We start from the raw sequence: 23,226 nt of genomic DNA on the forward strand, positions 1-23,226 counted from the left end.
CCTTTTCTTAATTCGCGCGGCATGCCATTTATTATATGGCGCAAAATTGATTGGCTTCTACAGCAGCTACGGCTACGGCTGGTGCAAAGGACGTCTTTTTATATCTCAACGCATAAAGGCGGGGAAGTCTGGCCGTAGTCGAAGCCATCAACTCTGAAACGGCCTACCTCTAAGAATTTGGAATTTGCGCAAAAATTGCGCAAAGCCAAATATGTGCAAGTTGTTTTTTTAGTTTGTGAAACAACACGGTGAAAAGACGTCAGGGTTGCAGTTCACTTTCTAGGTTAGCAAGCCGTGTGCTTTCGACTGGTCCCACACCACACTTGTTTTAGTACACCCAAAAGATGGCTGTTTCCGCCCACAGCTTCCCAGTTTCGCTGCACAAATTGACAATTTCTGTCGAGCCAGAAGAAATTCTGAGTTTACACTACATTGCACATGGCAGCGCTTTAATCGTACATTATGTAAATGGAAATGTTGAAGTCCTGACTGTCGAAGAAGAAGGAGAAAACAGCACCGTGATTGATCAAAACATTCTGCAAATTCGGTAAGTTGAGATTATGAACACCAGTTACCCCAAATAAGGGGAGGGGCTGGGTGGTGTGGCTATGGTTGGTGGTGTGACTGTTGGGAGGGAGGGGGTTATGGCCAAGGGGTGAGGGCGAAAATTTCATATGAAATTAAGTCCAATGTCCTTTCTTTAAAGCCATTGGACCCTTTCGGTAAACAGTGTTGTCCAAGGCCCACACTTTGTGTACCACAACTTCTACATCAAATAACAAACCTGTGAAAGTTTAGGCTCAATCGGTCATCGGAGTCGGGAGAAAACAACGGAAAAACCCAACCTTGTTTCTGCGTGTTTTGCCGTGTCATGACATGTGTTTAAAATAAATCCGTAATTCTCGTTAACGAGAATTTACATTGTTTTGCTGTTTTCTCAAAAAGTAAAGCATTTCATGTTATAATAATATTTCAAGAGAAGTCTTTCACCATTGCCTTCTGTAAACCCTGTAAGTTATGTGTAAATCTGTGAACTTTTTTTTTTTTTTTCTGAACCGAAAGGGTCCAATGGCTTTAAACAAAGTTTAAAAGAAAGTATGTGTGGGTGGGTGACTTACAAAATATATCTGGGGTGCTAGTTAATAAGACCAAAGGATGAGGCTGGCTGACTGCACTACACACTGTATCTGCCATCCAGAGCTAGCTGTGGGCCCCTAGTTCTCAATCTTTGGGAACCCATCGATATAGAAACAGGAGCAACCCAAGGGAAGGAGGAGATTATAAATGTAGATCAGCTGACGAAGTATGCAACACATCAAGAAACAACTGAGGTTAGGACTTGATGTTGGACCAGGGATGCGTGGAAGGCGATCATCAGAAGACAACCTAGCTCAACTGAAGACCGAAAATTACAAATTTTGAAAAAAAGGAGTACATCACCCCATTAGTGGGTATTAGGGGGAGGGGGTTAGGCCAAGGGGTGAAGGTGAGAAGGTAGAGGGAAGTTGAGTCTAACATCCTTCAAGAATTGTAAATCCCTTACTAAGGCCTTAGTGGCAGGTTGATATGGCATCATCAAGCATTTTGATGAAATAAATAAATATTTGCCTTTCTGTTTTTAAAAATATTTGACAAGGGTTTTGTTTTCTTCACAGGGTTCAACGCAGTGAAGCAACCGTAGAGTCTAAAACCTGTGAAGCTTCTCTCCTTGTCCTTAGTAACGACTACAGTCTAACTGTACATCATTTATCCATCAATTCCGATCAACTCAAAGTGACTGTGTCTCACTCGGTAAAATGCGCCAAACAACAATTACAACAGATTCTATGCAACGACACAAAGGAAGGCAAGTGTGCAGGTTGCTCTCTAAGAGATTTAGATTTTTGTTTTCAAATACCTGAATACTAAATTGTAAGAACTCAAAATTAGAAAATTTTTCAATCACAATATTTCTCTCCCACCAGGTTGTGGCATAAATTGGCTATTTGACAATAACAGGTTGTATGGCTTCTGACTGGCACCCCTGAACAAAGATATTGACAAAATAGGGAAACTGCAAACATAGGGCTAAACAGCTCAGTTGGTAGAGCGCTGGTAAGCAGGAGATTCTGTCCCCCATAAGGCAAACTGTGTGCAAACTTCTTCTGATCACGCCCTCTTTTGAATCATCCTGAATACGGAATACCAGCCAAAACCGCATAAAGCTTACATTGTTGCAATGGGTGCCCCACTCAGTTTATGCTTGGCAAAGAAAACTGCTAAGCAGCTTTATGAAATTAGGCCCATATCTTAATATATCAAGCTCTAAAACATTACAAAAACTAAATTTCTGAGATACTGTAAATGCAGTGTGACTAGGATTGTCCTCTTGTAGTAAGTTTATTATTGTTCATTGTTTTTTGGTTCTCAGGTCTCCCGGATCCATCCTGCATCAATGTCTTGGCCTTTGAATCCTCTTCTTCAACTCTCCTCTTTGATCACTCCGTCTTGAAATTATCCTTCAACCCGGATATAAGACCTGAGCTCAAGGAACATATCGAGTTGGTCTGGGACCCCAAAGAAGGCAGTGTAATCGATAGCAAACTCCTACATGGACTGGTGTTTCTATTGCACCAGTCTGGTGTTATCTGTATCCTTTCTTTCTACTGGATAATAATCTGATCTTAGCAGATCTCTAAAGTCGGCATAGTAATAATAACAATAATAATAATAACAAACGGCTTTTATATAGCGCCCTTAACCCCAAAAGGGTCCAGAGATGCTTCACAGAGGTTAAATATATTAAGCAAGTTAAGAAAATATGCAGACCAATTTAAGAAAATCAGATTAAAAATGCTTAAGAAAAATACATACAACCAAAGACAGTTATTAAAAAGTTAAGCAAGTAGTTATTTAGTTTGAGTTCTCTTGAAAGTCTTGTTTTAATTTTTATTTTATTTTTTATTTTTTTATATTTTTTTTTTTTTTTGGGGGGGGGGGGGGGGGGCTGGGGCTGGGCGGTTAATATGAACAAACTTGGAAAAATACAATATTTTTCTTGACTAATATCACAGCTGTACATTCCCTGAGTAGGAGGCTGCTGGTCGCCACAGTCCACTTCCAGAAGTTCCTCCGTCATTTATACCCGAGTGCTAATCCGGAGACCCTGAAGCCCCTCCATCCAGACAGCCTAGATGTCAGCCCCGACCTACAGTACCTCATCCTGACCCAACAGCAAGCAAAGTACAACATCTACAAGCTCAACCTCACCGAGTACTTCAACGCATACCCTTACCATGTCAAAGTTCAGAGGTCATTTCAGTTCACCTCTTCATCCGGCGACGGGAGAGAGGTCGCAGACGAGGATGAGATGGTATATATGCATGGGAGGGTCAAAGTTCAGGTGGTTGGAACGCCGGGGAATCGAACCTGGTTGAGTATGCTGTCGACGGCTTCCAAGAAGTTATCAGGAGATCGTGGGTCAGATGGAGGTCAGGCAGAGGTCAACTGGCTTGAGAGGGTCGGTGTGACTGAGTTGACTCACTCAAAGTTACATCTCACATCGAGTGTCGTCAACTCTAAGAAGCTTCCTGGTAGGATTTCAGGTTTCCAGAAGCCGCAAACTAGACACGACTCCATGTCATTCTACCGACCCAAGATCTACATCCAGACGAACCAGGAGGATGAGGCTTGCAGGCCCTCGGCTGCGGTCAGAGCTTCCAAAGCCTTCAGGGACCTAAAGGTGACTGGAATGCTCATCACAAAGAACTGTGCCGCTTTGTGGTATCGGGGTAATACTAAGCTCGATGTCGGTAGGGGACGGTACGGTGGAGTATGCCTGCTGGATCTGGCAACCAGTGACATTGATTACCATAGGTGAGAGGGTTTAATATTGCTTAAATTCATATCTGGATTGCCATATGATTCGGTCGGTGGCGTGCTTTTATAACTATTCCAATAAGCTGAACACAATCAGGGCTCACACTTGGAACTAGCCTTGTCCAAAGCTCTTTACGCAAGCACCAGCCCGCTCTGAATTCACCACGTAACATTGGCAACGGACTGCATAGATAGATGCGTCTTCGTTTTCGGCTTCGATGTACGAGGTTAAAAAACATAAAAAAACCATGCTTCGACCCCACAGTATCCAGTACTGTTATGTACCGTGCAGTACATGTATCTATGCAGTTCGTCGTCCAACACTACGTGGTGAAAAACTGTACCCTACTTGCTAAAACTGCTTGTTTCTATTGTGTACATTGTATATTTAGCACTATTGTGTTTTATTAGCATTCATTATCCATTGGACATACTCATAATTTTTTTCCTGGACTATATTGAGAATCTCTCACTGTTTTTGTTGTAGCTTTACAGAGCCTGTCGTCGTTACCTTCTCCCAAGATTCCAGCCATCAATATCTCATACTGTCTAGAACTGGTATAGAAGCACTCGCTTATGGAGTTGATCAGGAAACTCTTGTCAATAAGGTTTGAGAAGCTTTAAGAGTATTCATAGTACTCAAACCATCAAGTCTTTGCTTTGTGCTCGCATGTACGTTTTATTAACTTCCAAAATATTGGTTATTGGTTTCACATGTCGACCCTTGAAAAAGACTCCGCTAGGAGTCGAACTGCCTCTAGCTACCGGGCAATGTCAGTAGTCTAGATGGTAAGACACTGCTCTAGAATTGTAAGGGTCGTGGGTTTGAATCCCACCCGAGTAATATGCCTGTAAGGACTCGCCGGGGGGGGGGGGGGAAGTACTGAGTATACAGTGCTAACACACATCAGTGCATGGGTAAAAACCAGAATTAATATTCTTCATTCTGCAAATTTAACATCTATTAGATTCTTCTAGGGTCGAAATATAAGGTCATTAACAATTTTTTGGCAAGTTCATAAATTTTCCAAGTGGAAGAATATTATTAACTCTGGTTTTACCCATATACACCGATCGTGTAAGCACCCAAGCTCTGTGAAAAAAAACTAATTTTGTACTTAACCTGTAGCTGCTGTGTAAATAAAATGTCACATCCCCTTAAGATGTTTGCTCTCCTGCTGCTTCCCATGTATCGTTCACTTGGGTTTGATCCATGGTTATACAATAGTTACAGGTTTAAAGGAACACGTTGCCTTGGATCGGACGAGTTGGTCAAAACAAAAGCGTTTGTAACCGTTTTTTATATAATGCATATGGTTGGAAAGATGTTTTAAAAGTAGAATACAATGATCCACACAAGTTTGCTTCGAAATTGCGTGGTTTTCCTTCTACTGTGCGAACTAACACGGTCGGCCATTTATGGGAGTCAAAATTTTGACCCCCATAAATGGCCGACGTGGAAAACCACGCAATTTCGAGTCATGTTTGTGTGGATCTTTGTATTCTACTTTTACAACATCTTTCTACCCATATGCATTTTATAAAAAACGGTTACAAACGCTTTTCAAAGACCAACTCGACCGATCCAAGGCAACGTGTTCCTTTAAATGGCTTTTGACAAAATAGGATAGTTACAGGTTAAATGGCTTTTGACAAAATAGGGAGACCACCCACATAAGGACTAGAAAGCTCCGTCTGTAGAGCACCGGCACGTTAATCCAGAGGTTCAAATTCCGCTTTCGTAAATTTTCTTTGTTCAACTCAAATTGAGTATACAGTTTGCACACAGAGTCACACCCTGAGTTACCGCTTGTTAAACTTTGCATTACTCTGTTGCGTTAAAGTTTCTCTCGTCTCCTGAATTTTCTGGCATGTGTCTTTGTGTTGCAGTTGATGATCTACAGCAGTGCTAGTCTAGCTGAGACTGTTTGTCATTTAAACCACTGGGATCATTACTCTATACCTATACATGCTCTGGAGGTCGGTTTAAAACAACGCCAGCTGGACACCGTGGCATTCTTCCTCAAGAGTAGAGAAAATGGTACGGTTGAATCAAGTTTTGGAACAAAAACTAAGAATTTTGAAAAACTTATGTTGTGTTCTTTTACACCCTTACAGAGAGAGGCGCAGAAATAAATTCCGACATCAAATTTCGTGAACAAATTTTGAAAGTTCCATAAAATGCATACGATTTTTATGTTTTGTTCCACGGAGCTGTGTACAACTCATGACTGCGGTAAATCCAGGCTCTGTGGATTTTGTTGTTATTGGTCTATATAAATTAATATTCTATTTTGTATATGTCTTCTGCGTAGTGTTCAAGTATAGTCCTACACCTAGCTCCCCCACCTATGGGGCTCCACGCTCTCCCTCCCCACTGACCGCCGATCAAACCCAACTCTGGTCGGCCATTGACCTCCTCATCACCTCAATCCGCGACCATATCCAGGCGCACCAGTCTCGCCAGTACGCCATGCAGCTCTTGAACCTAACCCTGGCCTACGTCAACAAGCTGATCGAGAACGCTACGGAGACGCTGAAGGCGGTGCAGCAGGGGGAGGGGCTTGAGGTCTTGGGCGGCTTCAATCTGACTGGAACGGTTCTCAAGGAGGCGTTGGTAAAGCTGATGGGGTACGTGAAAGAGCTGTGGGTGTACCTCAAAGGGTGTCCAAAATGGATTGGGGCGCAGGCTAAGGACGAAGCCAAGAGTGAAGGTAATGAAAAAAAGTTTCAATTTTCCTAGTGGTCTAGATTGGCAATTTAATTCTCACCCCGAGTAATATGCCTGTGATTTTGGTTCACAGAGCTTTGGGAAACTACTAAGTATATAGTGCTTACACACATCGGTGTGAGAGTAAAACCAAATAATATTTTAGTGGTTTAGTTCACTGGACTCAAATTCTGGACCCAATTTCAATGGAACTGCTTAAGCACGAAACTTGTTGTGCTAAGCAAAAATAAAGCAGGAGAACGGTCAAAGATGCTACATGCAACAAGGTATTTTGGCTGGTAACCTTATTATGGTAAGCATAATTTTGTTGTGCTAAGCAACTTTTTCTGCTTAATTAGCTCTATGAGTTTGAACTTGCCAGTGCTCTACCAACTGTACCCAGTCAGTTTCCCTTGTGGTCAAATCACTTGACAAACACAATCTGAAACACACAGTACATGTAGTTTTAGTGAATGTTAATGGTCATGACTAATTGTCTATCATACCTTTAAGCATTCAAATATCCATAATCAATGGTTGAAACCAAATATTTATTTTTACATTGACCTTCCTGGTTTGGTTTCAGACGAAGTAGATTCAGTTTCACCAAACTACTTTGAGCCCGATGGGAAGACAGCCCAGAAATACACCAAGAAGTGGAAGAAAATGTCACAAGAGGTAAGAAATAATTCTTTGTACTTTTTCTTTTGCCAAATCGAGCAGAAATTTCGAAGGGTTCGATCACTGTGTCAGGCTTTCCAATTTTATCTAAGTCAAAGAAATTTTGTGTTGAGGTTCCCTGTCCCAACTTAAGAATTGTCCAACTTAAGACGGGACCGGTCCCAACTGTAGCTGGTATCCAGAGATCTGTCAGCAAGCAGGGAACCAGTGGCTGTTATACATTGCATGCATTTGGTCGTCGTAACTATTAAGACTCCTTGGGCCAATTTCATAGAGCTGCTTAACTGTAAGCAAATATTTGTGCTTACTGTAGCAGATTTCATAGCGCTGCTTAACTGTAAGCAAATATTTGTGCTAACTGTAGCAGATAAGTTTGCTTTAAAAGCATGAACATATTTCACAGGTTGTCCAGAAAATTAGGCAGGCAGCTTGTGCATTCATGGATTTGCATTGTTATGTTATATGTTTTCAACCCCATTTCAGGAAGTAATTAAAGATGCCATCCTTGGACGCTGCCTACCTCTAGCCCTAGCCCATCTACGCAGTTCCTACGGTGGGTCAGAGGTTAAAGTTCAGATGTCTGACCTGGCTGACAAGGGACTCCACCTTATGCTGGGTTCACTGCTACAGAGTGACCTTCAAACTGCAACCAAATTGCTCCAAAACATGGTAAGAATCTTCTCGAGTTTGGGTTACACAGTGATCTAGTGGTTAGACTGCAGGGCTTGCAATCGCAAGATTGTAGATTCCAATCCCCTGAGCTAACCGCTAATTTCACAGTAACTAGAATAATAATTGGCGTCTAGTTACTGAATTTGTGCAAGGATTTGTCAATTCATAATCATATTAAAAGTGTATATTTGGTTTGCGGTAACACCATGTGTGTATCTACTTGCCAGGTAGAGTTGTTCTTAGGGAACTGTCTTGTGGTGTTACCGCAAACCAAATATACATTGATACCTCACCATGCAATGCCTCAAATCCTACATATTAAAAGTATTTTAAAAACTACACAATAACGCAGGGAGTATATAATAAACAGAATGTTTGTTTTTTGCCCGTTCATGTTTTTGCTTTATTTCCCCCCAAAAAATCTGCAGAACTTCCAAGGCCTGAAATTTCATGTTTGAAAGGGCTAGGCCATGTTGTTTCATTTTACAAGGAGTGCTTACATTGGAAAACCATAAAATCTTTGGAAATTTTTTGAAGGTACACCATGGCCAAGACTAGGGCAACAGAGGCCATAGCCTTGTTGGCTTCCATGTAATTCATTCTATAAGGGTGTATTTAAGCAGAGAGCCTCAACATATTTTGTAAATAGACAACAAGATTTTGACAATTTGTTAGGCAACTTTCTGATAACAAGAACCACTTTGAAGAGACATTATTTACACTTACATTTGTTTCAGGGCTATAATGTGCAGACGCAGCTCAAGAAAATGTGCCTGTACACTGTCAACAGCAACCTCAGAGATTTCCTTGTAAGTATTGGTCAAGACAATCAAAGTTATCTCCCGCATCCACCCCCTTGTCGCATTCAATGATTATCCCTTGCTTTTTCTGTGTGCTTTCTGCCTCTCTCTCTCTCTCTCTTTCTCTTCATCTCCTTCCACTGTTTCCAGTATACCTGTTTATTTGTGTGGTTAATTTCATTGAGCCTTTGAGAAAGACCCTACTAGAGTTGGAGCATCAGACCACTAACTATTTTTTGCATTTATACCATGGGTCCTTCCAAAATGAAGACAAGAAGAATTAACAACTTTTTTTTTTTTTTTTTTAAATCGTTTGAAAATATAATATTAGCTATTGCAAAGTGCTTACCAACCAAAAGGACCTATGGTTTAAATGCAAAAAAAAGTTAGTGGCCTGGCGTTTCGACCCCGAGTCTTTCTCGAAGGCTTTAACAGATTTTAACAACTCGTAACAAATCTGTAAAAGCTGCTAATTGATAAATACAGATGATGATTGATAAATCTATGCATATTCATTCCAGATTGACCATCTCCGCCAATCAGGATCATTTACTACTGAGGAAGAGGGTATGATTACCTTCATCCACCAATTGGAACGCTTGTACACCTGTCAATCATTTGATAAAGCTAAAGCATTGGCTCTGGAGAGTGGGAAAAGGTAATACTAGTTGTGTTTTTAAAACACTTAATTTACATAAACAAGGATAGATAATTTAACCTTAAGAAGCCCTTGTATCCTATTAAAAGGCATTAGAAATAGTATATTAGAATACAATTTTCCTTAAGTGAACAGAAACGTCAGGGAGTGTATGGAACACAAAGCTGTGTGTGTCAACATTTATTATTACTTTGTAGTGAGAATCTTAGGCAAAGAGTGTGCATTTACACACTCACCATATCTTGAACTACATTCAGAATCCCAACATAGCAGAATGGGGTAGACAATAACTGGGGGTAGACAAAAACTGGGTGCATTGGGTCTTTTTATTCTATTATTCTATTAGTCTATTCTATTTTTTTCAGACCCCCCCCCCTATCTCCTCATTTTGCCCATCTGCTGTACTGCCTTCCAAAAGAAAATAATATCACAGTCCAAGTTGGTAGGTCCAATAGTTTGGAACTTAAACGCACAAGTTCTTAACTTGTAAGAGGAGCTACTTACTCCCTCAAATATGGGTAGAAGTTTAACGTAGAGTAGAGATGACCTAAGGCCAAACTATCAGATTTCTTTCAAACTTTTAAAGGCTTTTGGATGTTTATAACAGGCGACCACAACCCTGCTGGTTTTAAACCACCGTTTAAGACCTCACCGTCTACTGATTTCTACTTATTTTAACATTGCACGTACTCAGGAAATGGGCCGGTATGGTCACCCCAAGGCACTCCCTGAATGCATGGGCGCAAAACCTCCTTGAGACAAGACTACAGCGAGGGGAACTGGTCATGTGTGAGACGCCAAACTGCGAGAACTTCCACTACGCTCACATCCCCCTTGAGTGGGTTCGAACCTGGGACCATGAGATCAGAGAGAGGGTGTTACTTGATGTGCTTATTAAATCTAAGGGTAAGAGTTGGTTTTATTAAGAAATGTTGCCAGTTATTGAGGCATAGAGTTATGTTTAACAGCTTATCCTCAGTCAGGTTAAAAAACTTACTGTACCTGCATTATATTATTTACTATATTACTATTCAGACCTTTCAAAGTAGTTTTTTATTATTTTTTAATATCATTGTCATAATGAAACGCTGACTAAACAAAGTAAAGACAGCAAGCGATCTCAGGATTTTTTTTTTTGTTTCTTTTTTGAGAAGTTATGGAATGTCTTACAGTGAAGTGAATAGGCCTGAACCTTTGCCATAAGCCACAGCCGATTTGTACAACAAAAGGATGAGTTGGGGATTACATATTAGCCTCCGTAAAGGGAGATTTTGAGCATGAATTCCAGCACCCTTTTCTCTCTTTGTATAGGGGAAACAAAGAATAGCATGGTAGGTACATGGTAGGTTATTAACGGGTTATTACATGCCTTGTCAACTGACCGCAACCAATAGAAGACCCACACACTCGGGAAAACGTTGGTGTCAAACATCAGTATCAATCATCAGTATAGTGTAACAAGCAGCTCAATAATCTGTATCCTTGATGCAAAAATTACATGCTCTTCGTTTAAACTAATCACAGCTTAAATTTCATTAAGAATATCTTAACCACCCCTCTACAGATACATCGTTGCGACCTTCTCTGGATGCTAAGTCTATTTGGAGTTACTTGACAAGCCACTGTGACTGGAAACACTTGTCTGATTGGATAGCAGCTAGCGCCCCGGGCAGCTCTAGTAAGCCTGAATATCTCAATCCAGTACTAACACAGGCATTATATGCACACGGTGCTGATGAACTAGAGGCTTGCCCAGGCTATCTGAGAGAGAAAATACTGGATGCATTGGCAAGGTAGGGTTAATTAGTAATTCCTCAGTATTTGTTACTCAAAACAATGAACAATGTAATCCAGACCTTAAAGTTGTGTCGCACATTTTTTGCCTAAACCGTGCAAAAGAAAGTTCTATGAAACTGATCCTCAGAGCACAAATCAATTAAAATAGTTGCTGATGAAAATACTATTAAGCCCGTAAGCGATAAACATGCAAACTTCTCTATATTTCCGTGTTTGTTTGTTTTTTGGTTTTTTATGCTCCTTCTAGTTGGTTTGTGGGAGTAAAATGTTCTTTGAGACCATTGATGTTAGAGAAATATCTCCGTTAAAACTATAATATTAATATGGATCAAATGTGCTTAAAATCTGTTTCTATTTTTAGATGTACTGGGACTTCATTGTTCACCCAAAAAACGCCAAAAACTCAGAGTTTCCTTAATTTGGTCCCTATTTGGCCTAGGTGTTTTTATTGATATTTTTACTCTTTAAAATACCTAAAAAAGTTAACTGCTTTTCTTTTGTCTTCCAGTCGTAACATCTTCTCGTCGTTGGAGTTGGAAAAGTTTAATCTACTCCTGACGAGGCTCAGTCGTACTCTGCAGTTATTCTCAGACACTCCATTCCAAGACAACAGAGACCTGAGAGAGAAGTTCAGTCAATGGTTCATCAATCTGTGTCTTAAGGAGCAGCTGACTAGCGTCTTGTATCTCTTCTTGGACTTCTACAGGTAAAGGCTTCAAACCAATAGCAGACCTTTGGGGACACTGGGAGGCAGTAGACTTACAAGGAGTCGATTTCACAAAGATAGTCCTAACTTAAGACTAGTACTAGGAGTTTTTGAAAACTTAAGGCTAGTCCTAAGGTAGGACGAGTAACTCGTCCTAATTTGAGATAAGACTAGTCTTAACTCTTTATGAAATCCACTCCAGGGTCCAATTTCATAAAGCTGTTCATCAGAACATTCTGCTTAGACATTTTTTCGCCGAGCAAGAAATGAGTGGGGTACCAATTTCAGCAATTATAAATGTATGCTATTCTAGCTGGTAAGAGGACATCACAGTTCAGAATGATAGAGCTGCAGAGAAACGTTCTACAAAGACACATTTTTTTTTTTTTAGATTGTACTTGTCAGAGAATGAGGTTGTGTCACAAGTGAGTGACAACAGATGGCTGGAGATGCTTCTACACTTCAGATGGGTTGGAAGACAGACCACTGGTAAAATGTAGTTTTGTACTATTTTAAAGGAAACTTTAGACTTGTTTTGATCTTAAATATTGTCATCAAATGTCAAACATGAGCTAAAAAGGTAGTCCTGGCTGATTTTCTACCTTCCGCCCAGGTAGTAGTTAAAAAGCTAGACAGTTCCTTTCAGATCCTCCGCAGTAGTAGAATATAAATCAAGACAGATCTCTAAAAAGAACGTATTCTAGTGAACACACACATGGTGTTACCGCAAACCAAATATATATTGATACCTCACCATGCATTGCCTCAAATCCCATACACAGTTTCTTACTTTATTTTAGATGTCCTTTATTTTATTGTTTCCCCGTTAAGATCCTTCTCTGATGTTCCAGGCCAGTCTGTCAAATTCTCATCTACTGCTCGGAGACGTCCAACCAACCATATCTCAACTCTTTGAGGCAGGACATCCAGTAGTTGCCTTGGCAACGCTCATCTATGCACCGGGGACGTTCTCAGAGGTATTATAATGATAATAATAGTAGACGGTTTTTATATAGCGCTTTTCACGCCCGAGGGGTGTCTCAAAGCGCTTCACATTATTGCCCCTGGTCACTGGGCCTTAAATCATTCCTTAAACCATCTCAGCTCCCTGGGGGGTATACAGCCTGTGCGCATTATATGCGCTACTCGGCTAAACCAATCACAAGACCCATCTCTGCCCTCACAGAGAGTTTCCACCTGAAATGTGAATGGGTTTCTTATTGGAGATTGCCTGGAGTTGGTTGCCTGTAAACGGCCTTCTGTGACGTATCCCCTATACCCCAATCACACCGAACTCGTTCTCACTGCGTACTGAAAAATTTACTCACATTCTCACTCAACTATCGTGATCCCCCCACTCCCCTCATTGCCGGCACCACCCACATTACTATCGTCTTGCACCAAGACTACATTTTTCAGAACGTAGTAAGAACGAGTTTGGTGTGATGGGGGTACATGTGGAAGCAAAATTTGTATACAGATATGGGCCACTGAGCAAGCTTCTGCATTGGGCTGGAAAGACATTTCATAATTTCTCGCAAGAGAACGAAAACGTCTTGGTGCCTTTTATGAGAATACTTGTTGCATTTACTTTATTAATAGTCAGAGTTTCACTCTATTCATTATTTTCTCAACAACAACAACAAAATCACTTCGGAAGCTCAAAAAAATTCAAAAAGAAAAATACTGCGCAGAGGTGCGGTAAGTTATTCTAAATACCTACACGGAGTGTTAAACACAATCTTTAAATATTGGTTTTAGGCAATGATCCCAGCATTGTCAGTAGAAGAGAAGATTTGGAAGGTTGATGGTGAGGTGATGAAGGAGGCCCTCAAGCAGTACCCTAAGCTACAAGCAGCTGTGTTTCCACCGATAGATGTAGATGGAGTCAGTAAACAGGATATCACAGTCTACCAACTATTGCAGGTATTAGCTCAATCTTTTTTTGTTCATCCCGTTATTGTTTTAATAGTTAAACTTAAGGAAGAATTGCTCAACACTCCTTGTTATGTTCACAGTTGGAGTAAACCTGAGTAGGTTTGTGAGTATGAATGCTTTTAAACAGCAGATGAGACCTACGGCTTTACATCCTTTCCAAAGGTCGGAGCAATAATTTTTAAAGTTTCTTGTTTAAAGACACCTGTGTTGATTTTATAAAGGACTTTTAGGCTGTGTCCGAATTGGTGGCTACGGCTGCGGCTACGATCGTTGCCAGGGGTGTTGCTAAGGGCGTCCTATACTTCAATGCATGATGACGCGGCGATCCGGCTGTAGCCGTAGCCGTAGCCGCCAATTCGGATCCGGCCTAAGATTCATTTTAAGTTGCCTCAGTTTGCCATTGTGATTTGTATTGAGTCATCACAATTTGATCTGCAATTAAGATTAATTAATGCTTTTTTAGATCAATCTTGGCTCTTTGTGAAATGGAACCCAGGACTCAAACCCACACTCGGCTGATTAGAAATACCAGAGCTTATCTGTGCTAGACTGATCAACCACAACACAACCCAAAGTATTCCAGTATCATTACGGAAAATTCAAAAGTTGAAATAGTATTCAGAATTACAGGCCTGTATAAATACTTGGAAATTGATGATGTATTCTTTTGTTCCAGGGGAACTGTCCATACGATCCAGCTAAACTCTTCAAATGGCAGACAACTAACCCAATGGGCAACAAGCAGAGTAAGTTGAGGCTTTAAGATTGACTTAGTTCTTGTGGCCATTCAGTGTTATGAAAAGATCTGGTGTCTGACCCAATTTATTTTTTTAAGTTAGGGTTGGTTTGAGGTAGCACCATGTGTAAATCTTCTTTGAGTAGTGTTGGTTCTTAAAAGAACCAGTAGTTGACAACTCAACGTTTCGATCAGTATGTTCAGTGTGCTAAGAGTAAAGTGATTGAAAGGTTAAGTTGTCAACCCATGGTTCTTTTTAGAACCGAAACTATTAAAAAAAGATTAACACATGGTGCTACCGCAAACCTCACCTAATTATACTTCCACTAAGTGTTTGCTTAAGAACACAAGTGTCAAGACAGGGACTCAAACCCACTTTGTACTAACTTATTATTTATAACTTTATTTCTTTACTGGTTACCATTTTTCCTGTAATTTATATTCCTGTTGTTGTACAAATGGAAATAAAACAAACAAACAAGCTCTCTGCTAATAAGAAATACCAGAGCTTGAGTTTGATGTTCTTATCTGCTCAGCCACGACATGAGTCGTAATTCAATTGAGTTTTTCTTGACCTCATTTCAGATGGAACTGAGATGCCGCATTTCTCACAGGCTCATCTCGTCAGTCAGTACGCTTACACTGAAGCCTTTCGCTTCACCTACTACCTCTATCAAGGTAGACCCTCCTTTGCCTACTTGGCCTTCGTTACGAGTCAACTGCAGGATGGAGGCACGCTGACAAAGAAGAGGTAAAATAATTTGAAAGATTTTTTTTCTGATTATAACTTCTGAAATTGACTGAAATAAAAATGACTCTCCAAAGCAAAAGGTCAACTTATACTAAATGAACACAGGTTTAATGTTTTACTACAAAGGGCAAATTATTGCTGTGCCAGTTTCTACATTTTATGCTATCAAGGCCTTCCATGTGACCGGATAAAGAACTTTGAAAGAGTTGACGTGTTCAAAACACAGCTGCTCGCCTTTTCTCATGCACACCTTATTCTCAATATTCTCAACATATAACACACATCTTTGAACCTCACTGGCCCCCGATTAAAAGTAAAATCTCCTCACATTCTCCTCAAGTGGACTTATGGACTTATTTCCAGACGATATATCTGATGTATATCTGATGTTCTGCATCCTGTTCGTCTTCTTTGTTCTGCTGGCCAATCCCTACTGATGCAAACTACTGTTTTCACAAAATTCTACGGTCAAAGAGACTTTGACTTCATTGCACTTTCCTTATGGAATATCTTACCAGTTCATATCCGCCAAGCTGACTATATTCTGATTTTCAAGGGAGTTTTAAAGACTCACTTGTTTGAATCTACATTTTTGCAACAAATTGCTTAATATATTTCATATTGTGTAGCACATAGAGGCTATCTGCGTTAATCAGAGCTGCCAACTATCACAGATTCTGCAGAAAGTTCCTTGAAAATAAACCACTTTTTCCATGTTCTGATCAACAAATTTTAAGGTCTTCCTGATTATTGAAACATTTTCCCTGCTATGTTGAATGTAATTTTAAACATCTCCCTGATTAATGTTCAAAATCTCCCTGATTGCAAGATGCAAATGTTGACAGCTCTGCATTAATGCGCTATATAAATTTCTCGTAGTATTATTTTATTAACCTTTTCAATATTCTCCATATATCCAGGGTGCTGCAGGCCTACCTCAAGGCTTACAGCATTGCCATCAGGCACTTGTCAGACCGAACCATCGCCTCTGCTTGTGTCGCATTCGTTGAGATGCTCGGTCAGGACAGTATGTCCATTCGGATTGACCTCCAAGCTGCCTCGGCTGTCCTAGAGAAGAAATCCACCCACGGGGATAGCGGAGGAAAGGCCAGGAAAGACCAAGAACTGGAACAAAATCTGGGTACACGTTATGAATAATTTTTAATTTAAATCCTAAGTTTTGCCCTTCTGTTAATAATGTTGGCTACTGTTTATCACTGACACTGTTAATATTATGAAACACCAATGATGTATTATAACATGTGTGGGCAATACCAAAAGAAATATTTATTGAATTGAATTGAAATTGAGTTGGAAATAGTGTTCTCAACAGCTATTAAAGGTAGGGTCAGAGATTGGTAAATAATCTAAAAGTGAATGACCATAAAAACTTGATGAGAAGCACTGCAGCTGTTAATGATATAAAATATTTTGAGAGAGGATTTTCTTAAAAGTAATATGGCTTTAATTATTTTCACCCAAAAACGTTGAATCAATTTATCCAGACTTGCTGAGTATTTGAGTTGTGAGTTTCATTTATATAGCACCATGCAAGGGCTTACTCGATGGTGTGGGACTATCTGCATTTAACCGTGTAAGAAGCACAAGGACAAACCTCTTCTCTTTGTAATAACTGTACTGGGTTATTTTGCATGCATTACACAATACACAGGACCAACGGCTTTACGTCCCATCTGAAGCCAAAGCATCATGGGTAAATGTCTTGCTAAAGGACACAAGTGTCATGACCAGGGGTGCGTTCCACTCACGCAAACGTTGCCATCAGTTGCGCACGTTCGCCAACAATTTCAAGTGGAACGAGTTGTTCGCCGTCACTGTTGGCGACCGTTGGCAACTTTAGGCGAACATACTTCTGAGGTGTTGGGGAGTGGTTTTTAAAATGGCGGACAAGCATACGGTGTTATTTCTTTGTCACAAACATAATTACATTGTATTTTCGGTGGATGATAATGCAGATTTGGAATAACAAAGTTAATTAGTTGATGTAATGTCAAAAAGAGGACTATTATAGCAAAAACAAAGTTAAAAAAAAACTACATATGGTGCGCGCCATCTTCATTTCAGGGCGCCGCCATACTGACATCGCGTATACGCACCAATCGTTCAAAAGATAAAAAAACGTTTGTGCGAACAGTTGCGAGTCGTTTGCGCGAACAGTTGCGAGTCGTTTGCGCGAGTGGAACGCACCCCAGGACTGAAATCCACACTCTGCTGATCAAACACCAGAATTTGATTTCGGTGCTCTTAACCGTAAAGCCACGACACTTCCACAAGAGCATCTCGCATATGTAAGATCTCTCATCTCTGGAAATGTTTGTTTCATTTGCAGTGAGGATGCTCCTGGCGTGTCTTCAAGGAAGTGGAAATGCCAAAGAGTTATTGCAGTTGTTAGAGGATGCTATCACGTACAAACTCAACCTTGCCAAAACTAAACTGTAAGTTTACATACATGGATTTTTGTATTAATATTTTAATTTTTTGGATAGTTTGATAAGGCTGAGGGAAAAAAGAAACATGTTTAGCATCCCCGCCTGCTTCCTTTTTAGAGGCCGCCTCCTTTTTAAATTTTTTTTTTTTTTAAATTTGTTTTATGCACATTTTTCCTTTTTTTATGATGATTTTTTTTTAAACGATCTCAGCTAAAACAATCTGAATGTCTTATCTGAATGTCTTGACCAAATTGTTTCATTTATGTATGGTGTGTTTGAGCAGTAGTAAAAAACAATGGATATTTGACATTTTAAAAAGAATGGCAGCCATCTTGAAAAAAAAGAAAAAGAAAAAAAAGCCCCTCCTCCTTCCTTTTTTGAGAAACCTTGACGCTAAACATGTTTTTTATTTTACTCGGCCTAAACACTGTTTGCTGAGTGCTGAACCGAGTCCTGAAGAAAATTACTCCACAGAAATTGTACTGCAATCCAACCCTGTGGTGAACCTCCTGCAAGCAAAGCTACACATAAATAATTTCAACGATCATTCGTAGAAGCAGACACAGTTGTCGCGGCACCCAGTATATGGAACGATCTTTCTTACAACATCAGGCAATCAACTACAGTACAGACTTTTACAAAGTCTCTCAAATCTCACCTGTTTACAGCGCCATGGGCAATAACCATTATGCCCAGTTATACTTCCTGCGAATGCGTCGGGCGAAGCGAGTATCTCTGCGTCATAAAGGGATATGGAGCGCCTCCCGATTGATGCATCACCAAAATTCGCTCCGCATTCGCAGGAAGTATGAACCGGGCTTAAGATTATGGCGCCATTTTTAATGTTACGATTGATTGATTTGCTTTTACTCAGGACATCATGGGAGGCTTCAGAGGAATGGACGTTGGCAATTCTCTTCTGTCGTCGACATCAGCTACCTCTAAGTGAGGTCTACCCGAGTCAGTGTGCTTCAGACAACCAGTGGCTACACTTCACCTGCTTTGTACAGGCACATCAGTACCCTAAAGAGCAGGTCTTGGATCTTCTGAAGAAATTCAGCTCCACCACAGTGAGGGAGCACCTCCATGATGCATTCCGCAACCTGCACTTTGGCCCGGCTCTCATCAGAGACGATCTGCAGGGGGTTAGACAGCGCCCTCTATCTTCCCAACGAGTACGCGATGTTAAAGCGCACTACTATCATCGAGTTGGATTCCTACGAAGGAGAAGTGAGTCCAGAAATGTTGCATGAAAAAATATCAAATTTTTTTGTTGTTGTTTTTTTGTTAAGGGTTGCTTTTTTAGTAGTCTGTTCTGCATCGTTTGAAACCATAAAATCACTAAACATCTTTTGACCCAAAATCTGAAAATTATGTGTTGACCTTTGGACCAAAACTCAAAATTTTGCGTATTTACCCATTTCACATATATAAAATGTCTTTAGTAGTCTGTTCTGTATCATATAAAATAATAAAATCACCCCAAAAAATTTGACCTGAAATCTGACAATTTTGTGATTTTTTTGTGATCACAGATTTTTTTCTATTTTGGACCGAAAACTCTAACTAGAAAAATTCTCAATAAATCTAAAAATTTGGCTTATTTACCCATTCCATGCAGATAAAATGTCTTCAGTAGTCTGTTACTATGTATCATTTGAAACTATAAAATCACCGAGCATTTTTTGACCCGAAATCTGAAAATACTGGGGTTCTTTTTTTGTTAATACAGCTGCTGATATGAGCTCTGAGGATGATACTACATGTGGAAGTGACGATGCATTATCAACTGATGATAGTACAACGCAACCTAGTACTGCCCCACTGGGTATGTCTCTTATTAAAGTACTTTGATGTGCCAAGAGCAAACCACATCATTTTTGCTTATAGCGCCTTCTCAGTATATTGACCCAATTCTCTCTCTACTCGAGAGTAGTGTTCTCTCTCTACTCGCACAAGCTGGTTCAGACTATCTTTTTTACCCAGAGCTATTCATCTTTTTAACTCACTTTTAATAAGGTAACTTAGTTGTTGTTTTTCCATTTTAATCAGTGATGGTGAGATTTTGATACTGTTTCTCTCTTTTTCAAATTTGAACTAGCCTATTTATTGCTTATACTAAATTTTTGTAATTAAATTTGCGCTTTTAAAATGTAATGTTTTTTTGTTTTTCTATAAGTATCAAATTTGTATCTTTTTAGTCCCCACAGGGAAAACAATTTTCACTTTTTACTTGTAATCTGTGATGAAATAAATAAATTGAATTGAATTGAAATTGAATTGAATTCACCTGACGTCGTAATCAGAATAATCTTGGATGCGCCATACTGGTGGGCAATGTCACTCTGCGTTATTCAGTTAAGTGCGCATTGTAGCAATGCGCGATTACACGTAAACCTATTGCCCACCAACATGGTGACAGTCGTCGCGTGTGACGTGCGCGCAAGGGGTCAATGGACCAAAACTCAAGAATAAACTTCCAAATCCCATCAGCCTGAGACAGATCAAAACCCTTTATTTTTAGCAACAGTTAACATAACAATAGGACATAAGATTCATACTGCCTCTAGCGTTTAGACATCTGCTCTAGAATTGCAAAGGTCGTGGGTTCGAATCCTACCCGAGTAATATGCCTGTGTTTGCTTTCCACAGAACTCTGGAAAGTACTGAGTATATAGTGCTAACACACATCGCTGTATAAGGGTAAAACCAAAATGAATAAACTAAAGTTCTTATGATCAATTCAGAATTTAAAATTAAACTTTCCCAATGTATTCTTTGTTTTTATTCAATCTGTTTTCTTTCTTACCACGACGGATCATTTTCAGAGCTAAACATCAGCAGAGTTCCTAAGGATCTCTTCAGTGTTCTATTTGAATGTAATACTTCACCGGTGCCATGGAAGTCTCTACTAGCCCATGCAGTGATACTCGGGGAACCAGTGCTTGCCATCATAGCGTCATGCTATAAGGTGCGTTTAAGTTTAGTCCTTTATTCTAAGATGAACAAACAACAGACAAATGTTCATATAGCTGCATTTTTTTGCTAAAACAATTGGTTATGTCTTTTGAATTTGTTGTTGTTCTTACTCACCAAAGGACTGCGTTCCTTTAGACTGTCTCTGCACGTGGCTGTTGAGCTCTCTGGATGACCCGACCTCTACAAATAAGGTCACTGGGTCAATGACCTCGGTCCAGTGGCACAGCTGGACGCTGGAAGAGCTGACGTTGATCGTTGAGGTTGCCATGACAGCCGGTCTGGTGACACTCTTGGCCAAAGGGTTCTACATATTTGATAAGGTGAATGCGTAGTCTGAAAGAAGAAAATATATATTTTGTTACATGTAGTATTGTTTGAAGCTTTGTTTGGTATGGCTAAATACTTGTAGGAAGAAACTTTAAGTAGTAAACTTGCGGGTACAATTATGTGTGAATCTGTTTTGTAGGAAAATGTGAACTCAATCAGTCGTTGAAGTTGCGAGATTACAACAAAAGAAAAAAACACCCTTGTCACACGAAGTTGTGTGCTTTCAGATGCTTGATTTCGAGACCTCAAGTTCTAAATCTGAGGTCTCGAAAATTACTTCTTTCTCAAAAACTACATTACTTCTGAGGGATCCGTTGCTCACAATGTTTTATACTATCAACCGCTCCCCATTACTCGTAATTAAGAAAGGTTTAATGATAATATTTATTTCGAGTAATTACCAATAGTGTCCACTGCCTTTAAATTAGCCCTAAGGGGTAAGTCCAACAAAATACCAGGTCAGTGCAAACGTGCGTGTTTGAAAGTGTCAAAACATTGTATCCAAGATGTACACACTAAACCAATAGGTATCAGGACACAACATTTTTCACACAGCGTTTTCTTGCGAGATCTGATGCTGTTGTCAAATCTAGATGCAACATTTTTGCACTGAGGTGACGATAATACTGTCTCGGCCCGAGCAGGTTCCATTTACATAAATTTCAACAATTTTGAAATCCTCTTGTTACAAAATCTTTACACCATCCCTCCAAGATGAGGATAAGACTTTCCTTTCTTGCAAACTAGCAAATTATTTTTTATGTTTCTATGTGTGTGGTGAATTTTTTTCCAGGACTGCGCCTTGAATTCGTTTCTGAATTTCTGCGAGGCAATGTTGGTGAAATGTGACACATCTCGAGCTAAGATCTTCCTGCAGGACTTCAAGGCTGCTATTCTTAAGGTAAGAAGCAGCATTTATTCTCTGCACAACGACACACAAATTTTGTGCACAAGGAGATGTGGGGATTTTTTTTATTTTTTTTAATTTTTTTTTTAATGCAAGTCGCCAGACACACAAGGCCTGAAGGCCACTTCAAGGTGTGGGCTAGAATTATTTTTTTCCAGAGGCCATTGCCACCTACTCCTAGGGCTGAAACAGGGTTACCCCTTTTACAGTCCATATGGATGTAGGCTTGGATATAATAATAATATAATAATAAAAAAAAGATATTTATAAAGCGCCAAATTGCCAAATAAGGCCTCAAAGCGCTAGATACAAAGGTAAAAAAAAAACAATTTACAAAATACAACATTACAATACAGAGGGTTTCTGAAGAAAACGGTTTAAAAAGACAATTACAAAAAAGCTAAAAGGCAAATCTGGACCAGCCAGTGAAAAAGTTGAAACAACTCTACAAAAACAATTATTTAAAATAATATTGCCTAAAAAGGTATATCATCAGCCGAAGCATGGTCGGTAGAGCAGAAAGCACTACCTCCCCACCAATTTTATTTAGCAAGTGTCACGACGGAGATTCAAAGTTTTTGATAAAGAAGAAATTTTGCACAAATTTGATTTCGAGACCTTAGATTTAGAATTTGAGGTCTTGAAATCAAGCATCTGAAAGCACACAACTTCGTGTTTTTTCTTTCATTATTATCTCGCAACTTCAACGAATGATTGAGCTCAAATTTTCACAGGTTTGTTATTTTATGCATATGTTGAGATACACCAAGTGAGAAGACTGGTCTTTGACAATTACCAATAGTGTCCACTGTCTTTAAATGAAGATGCTTTTCTTTTGTCTTGTTGTTTTTCACAGTGTCGCAGAAAGGGTATCTCAGGATCAGGGTCTCAGAGTCCACGAACCTCAGCGGATTTCAAGATTGGAAATCTCAAGTGGTTTGAGGAGACGGCGAGCGCTGTGGTTCTATCCATGGTGGTGACTAGTACCACCTACTGGGATACCTGCTCTCTGCTTGAGGTCTTAGCTCATGCAAACTTCTCTAGGATCGTGTCGAGACAAGGTATGATAATGTCGTGGCCGAGTGGTTAAGAGCATCGGGGTTTATTTCGCAAAGAGTTAAGGCTAGTCTTATCTCGAGTTAGGACGAGTTACTCATTCTAACTTAGGACTAGCCTTAAGTTATTAATATCTCCTAGGACTAGTCCTAACTCTTTGTGAAATCGACGCTCGGACTCGGCTTAAAAGTTTAAGGTGG

The 23,226-nt window shown here is 39.9% G+C and overlaps 1 protein-coding gene across 2 annotated transcripts in view; it reads left to right on the top strand.

Annotated features, from left to right (window-relative positions):
- Window positions 1–343: 343 nt before the first annotated feature.
- Window positions 344–23,226, top strand: part of LOC139941847 (spatacsin-like) — a 35,416-nt gene continuing 12,533 nt past the window's right edge. For both annotated transcript variants that reach the window (XM_071938475.1, XM_071938477.1), the window contains exons 1-27: window positions 344–547; window positions 1,656–1,846; window positions 2,411–2,629; window positions 3,054–3,855; window positions 4,346–4,466; window positions 5,749–5,899; window positions 6,174–6,572; window positions 7,155–7,246; window positions 7,733–7,918; window positions 8,659–8,730; window positions 9,243–9,379; window positions 10,074–10,285; window positions 10,944–11,172; window positions 11,685–11,882; window positions 12,274–12,371; window positions 12,714–12,859; window positions 13,644–13,808; window positions 14,497–14,566; window positions 15,142–15,307; window positions 16,228–16,448; window positions 17,658–17,763; window positions 18,632–18,987; window positions 19,490–19,585; window positions 20,586–20,728; window positions 20,856–21,056; window positions 21,857–21,964; window positions 22,827–23,031. In XM_071938475.1, the coding sequence (XP_071794576.1) occupies window positions 345–547; window positions 1,656–1,846; window positions 2,411–2,629; window positions 3,054–3,855; window positions 4,346–4,466; window positions 5,749–5,899; window positions 6,174–6,572; window positions 7,155–7,246; window positions 7,733–7,918; window positions 8,659–8,730; window positions 9,243–9,379; window positions 10,074–10,285; window positions 10,944–11,172; window positions 11,685–11,882; window positions 12,274–12,371; window positions 12,714–12,859; window positions 13,644–13,808; window positions 14,497–14,566; window positions 15,142–15,307; window positions 16,228–16,448; window positions 17,658–17,763; window positions 18,632–18,987; window positions 19,490–19,585; window positions 20,586–20,728; window positions 20,856–21,056; window positions 21,857–21,964; window positions 22,827–23,031 (5,293 nt within the window). In that variant the 5' untranslated portion in view covers window position 344. The remainder of the gene's footprint in view (window positions 548–1,655; window positions 1,847–2,410; window positions 2,630–3,053; window positions 3,856–4,345; window positions 4,467–5,748; window positions 5,900–6,173; window positions 6,573–7,154; window positions 7,247–7,732; window positions 7,919–8,658; window positions 8,731–9,242; window positions 9,380–10,073; window positions 10,286–10,943; window positions 11,173–11,684; window positions 11,883–12,273; window positions 12,372–12,713; window positions 12,860–13,643; window positions 13,809–14,496; window positions 14,567–15,141; window positions 15,308–16,227; window positions 16,449–17,657; window positions 17,764–18,631; window positions 18,988–19,489; window positions 19,586–20,585; window positions 20,729–20,855; window positions 21,057–21,856; window positions 21,965–22,826; window positions 23,032–23,226) is intronic.

Source organism: Asterias amurensis, chromosome 9 (genome assembly GCF_032118995.1).
Source record: "Asterias amurensis chromosome 9, ASM3211899v1".
In the NCBI taxonomy this organism is placed as follows: domain Eukaryota; kingdom Metazoa; phylum Echinodermata; class Asteroidea; order Forcipulatida; family Asteriidae; genus Asterias; species Asterias amurensis.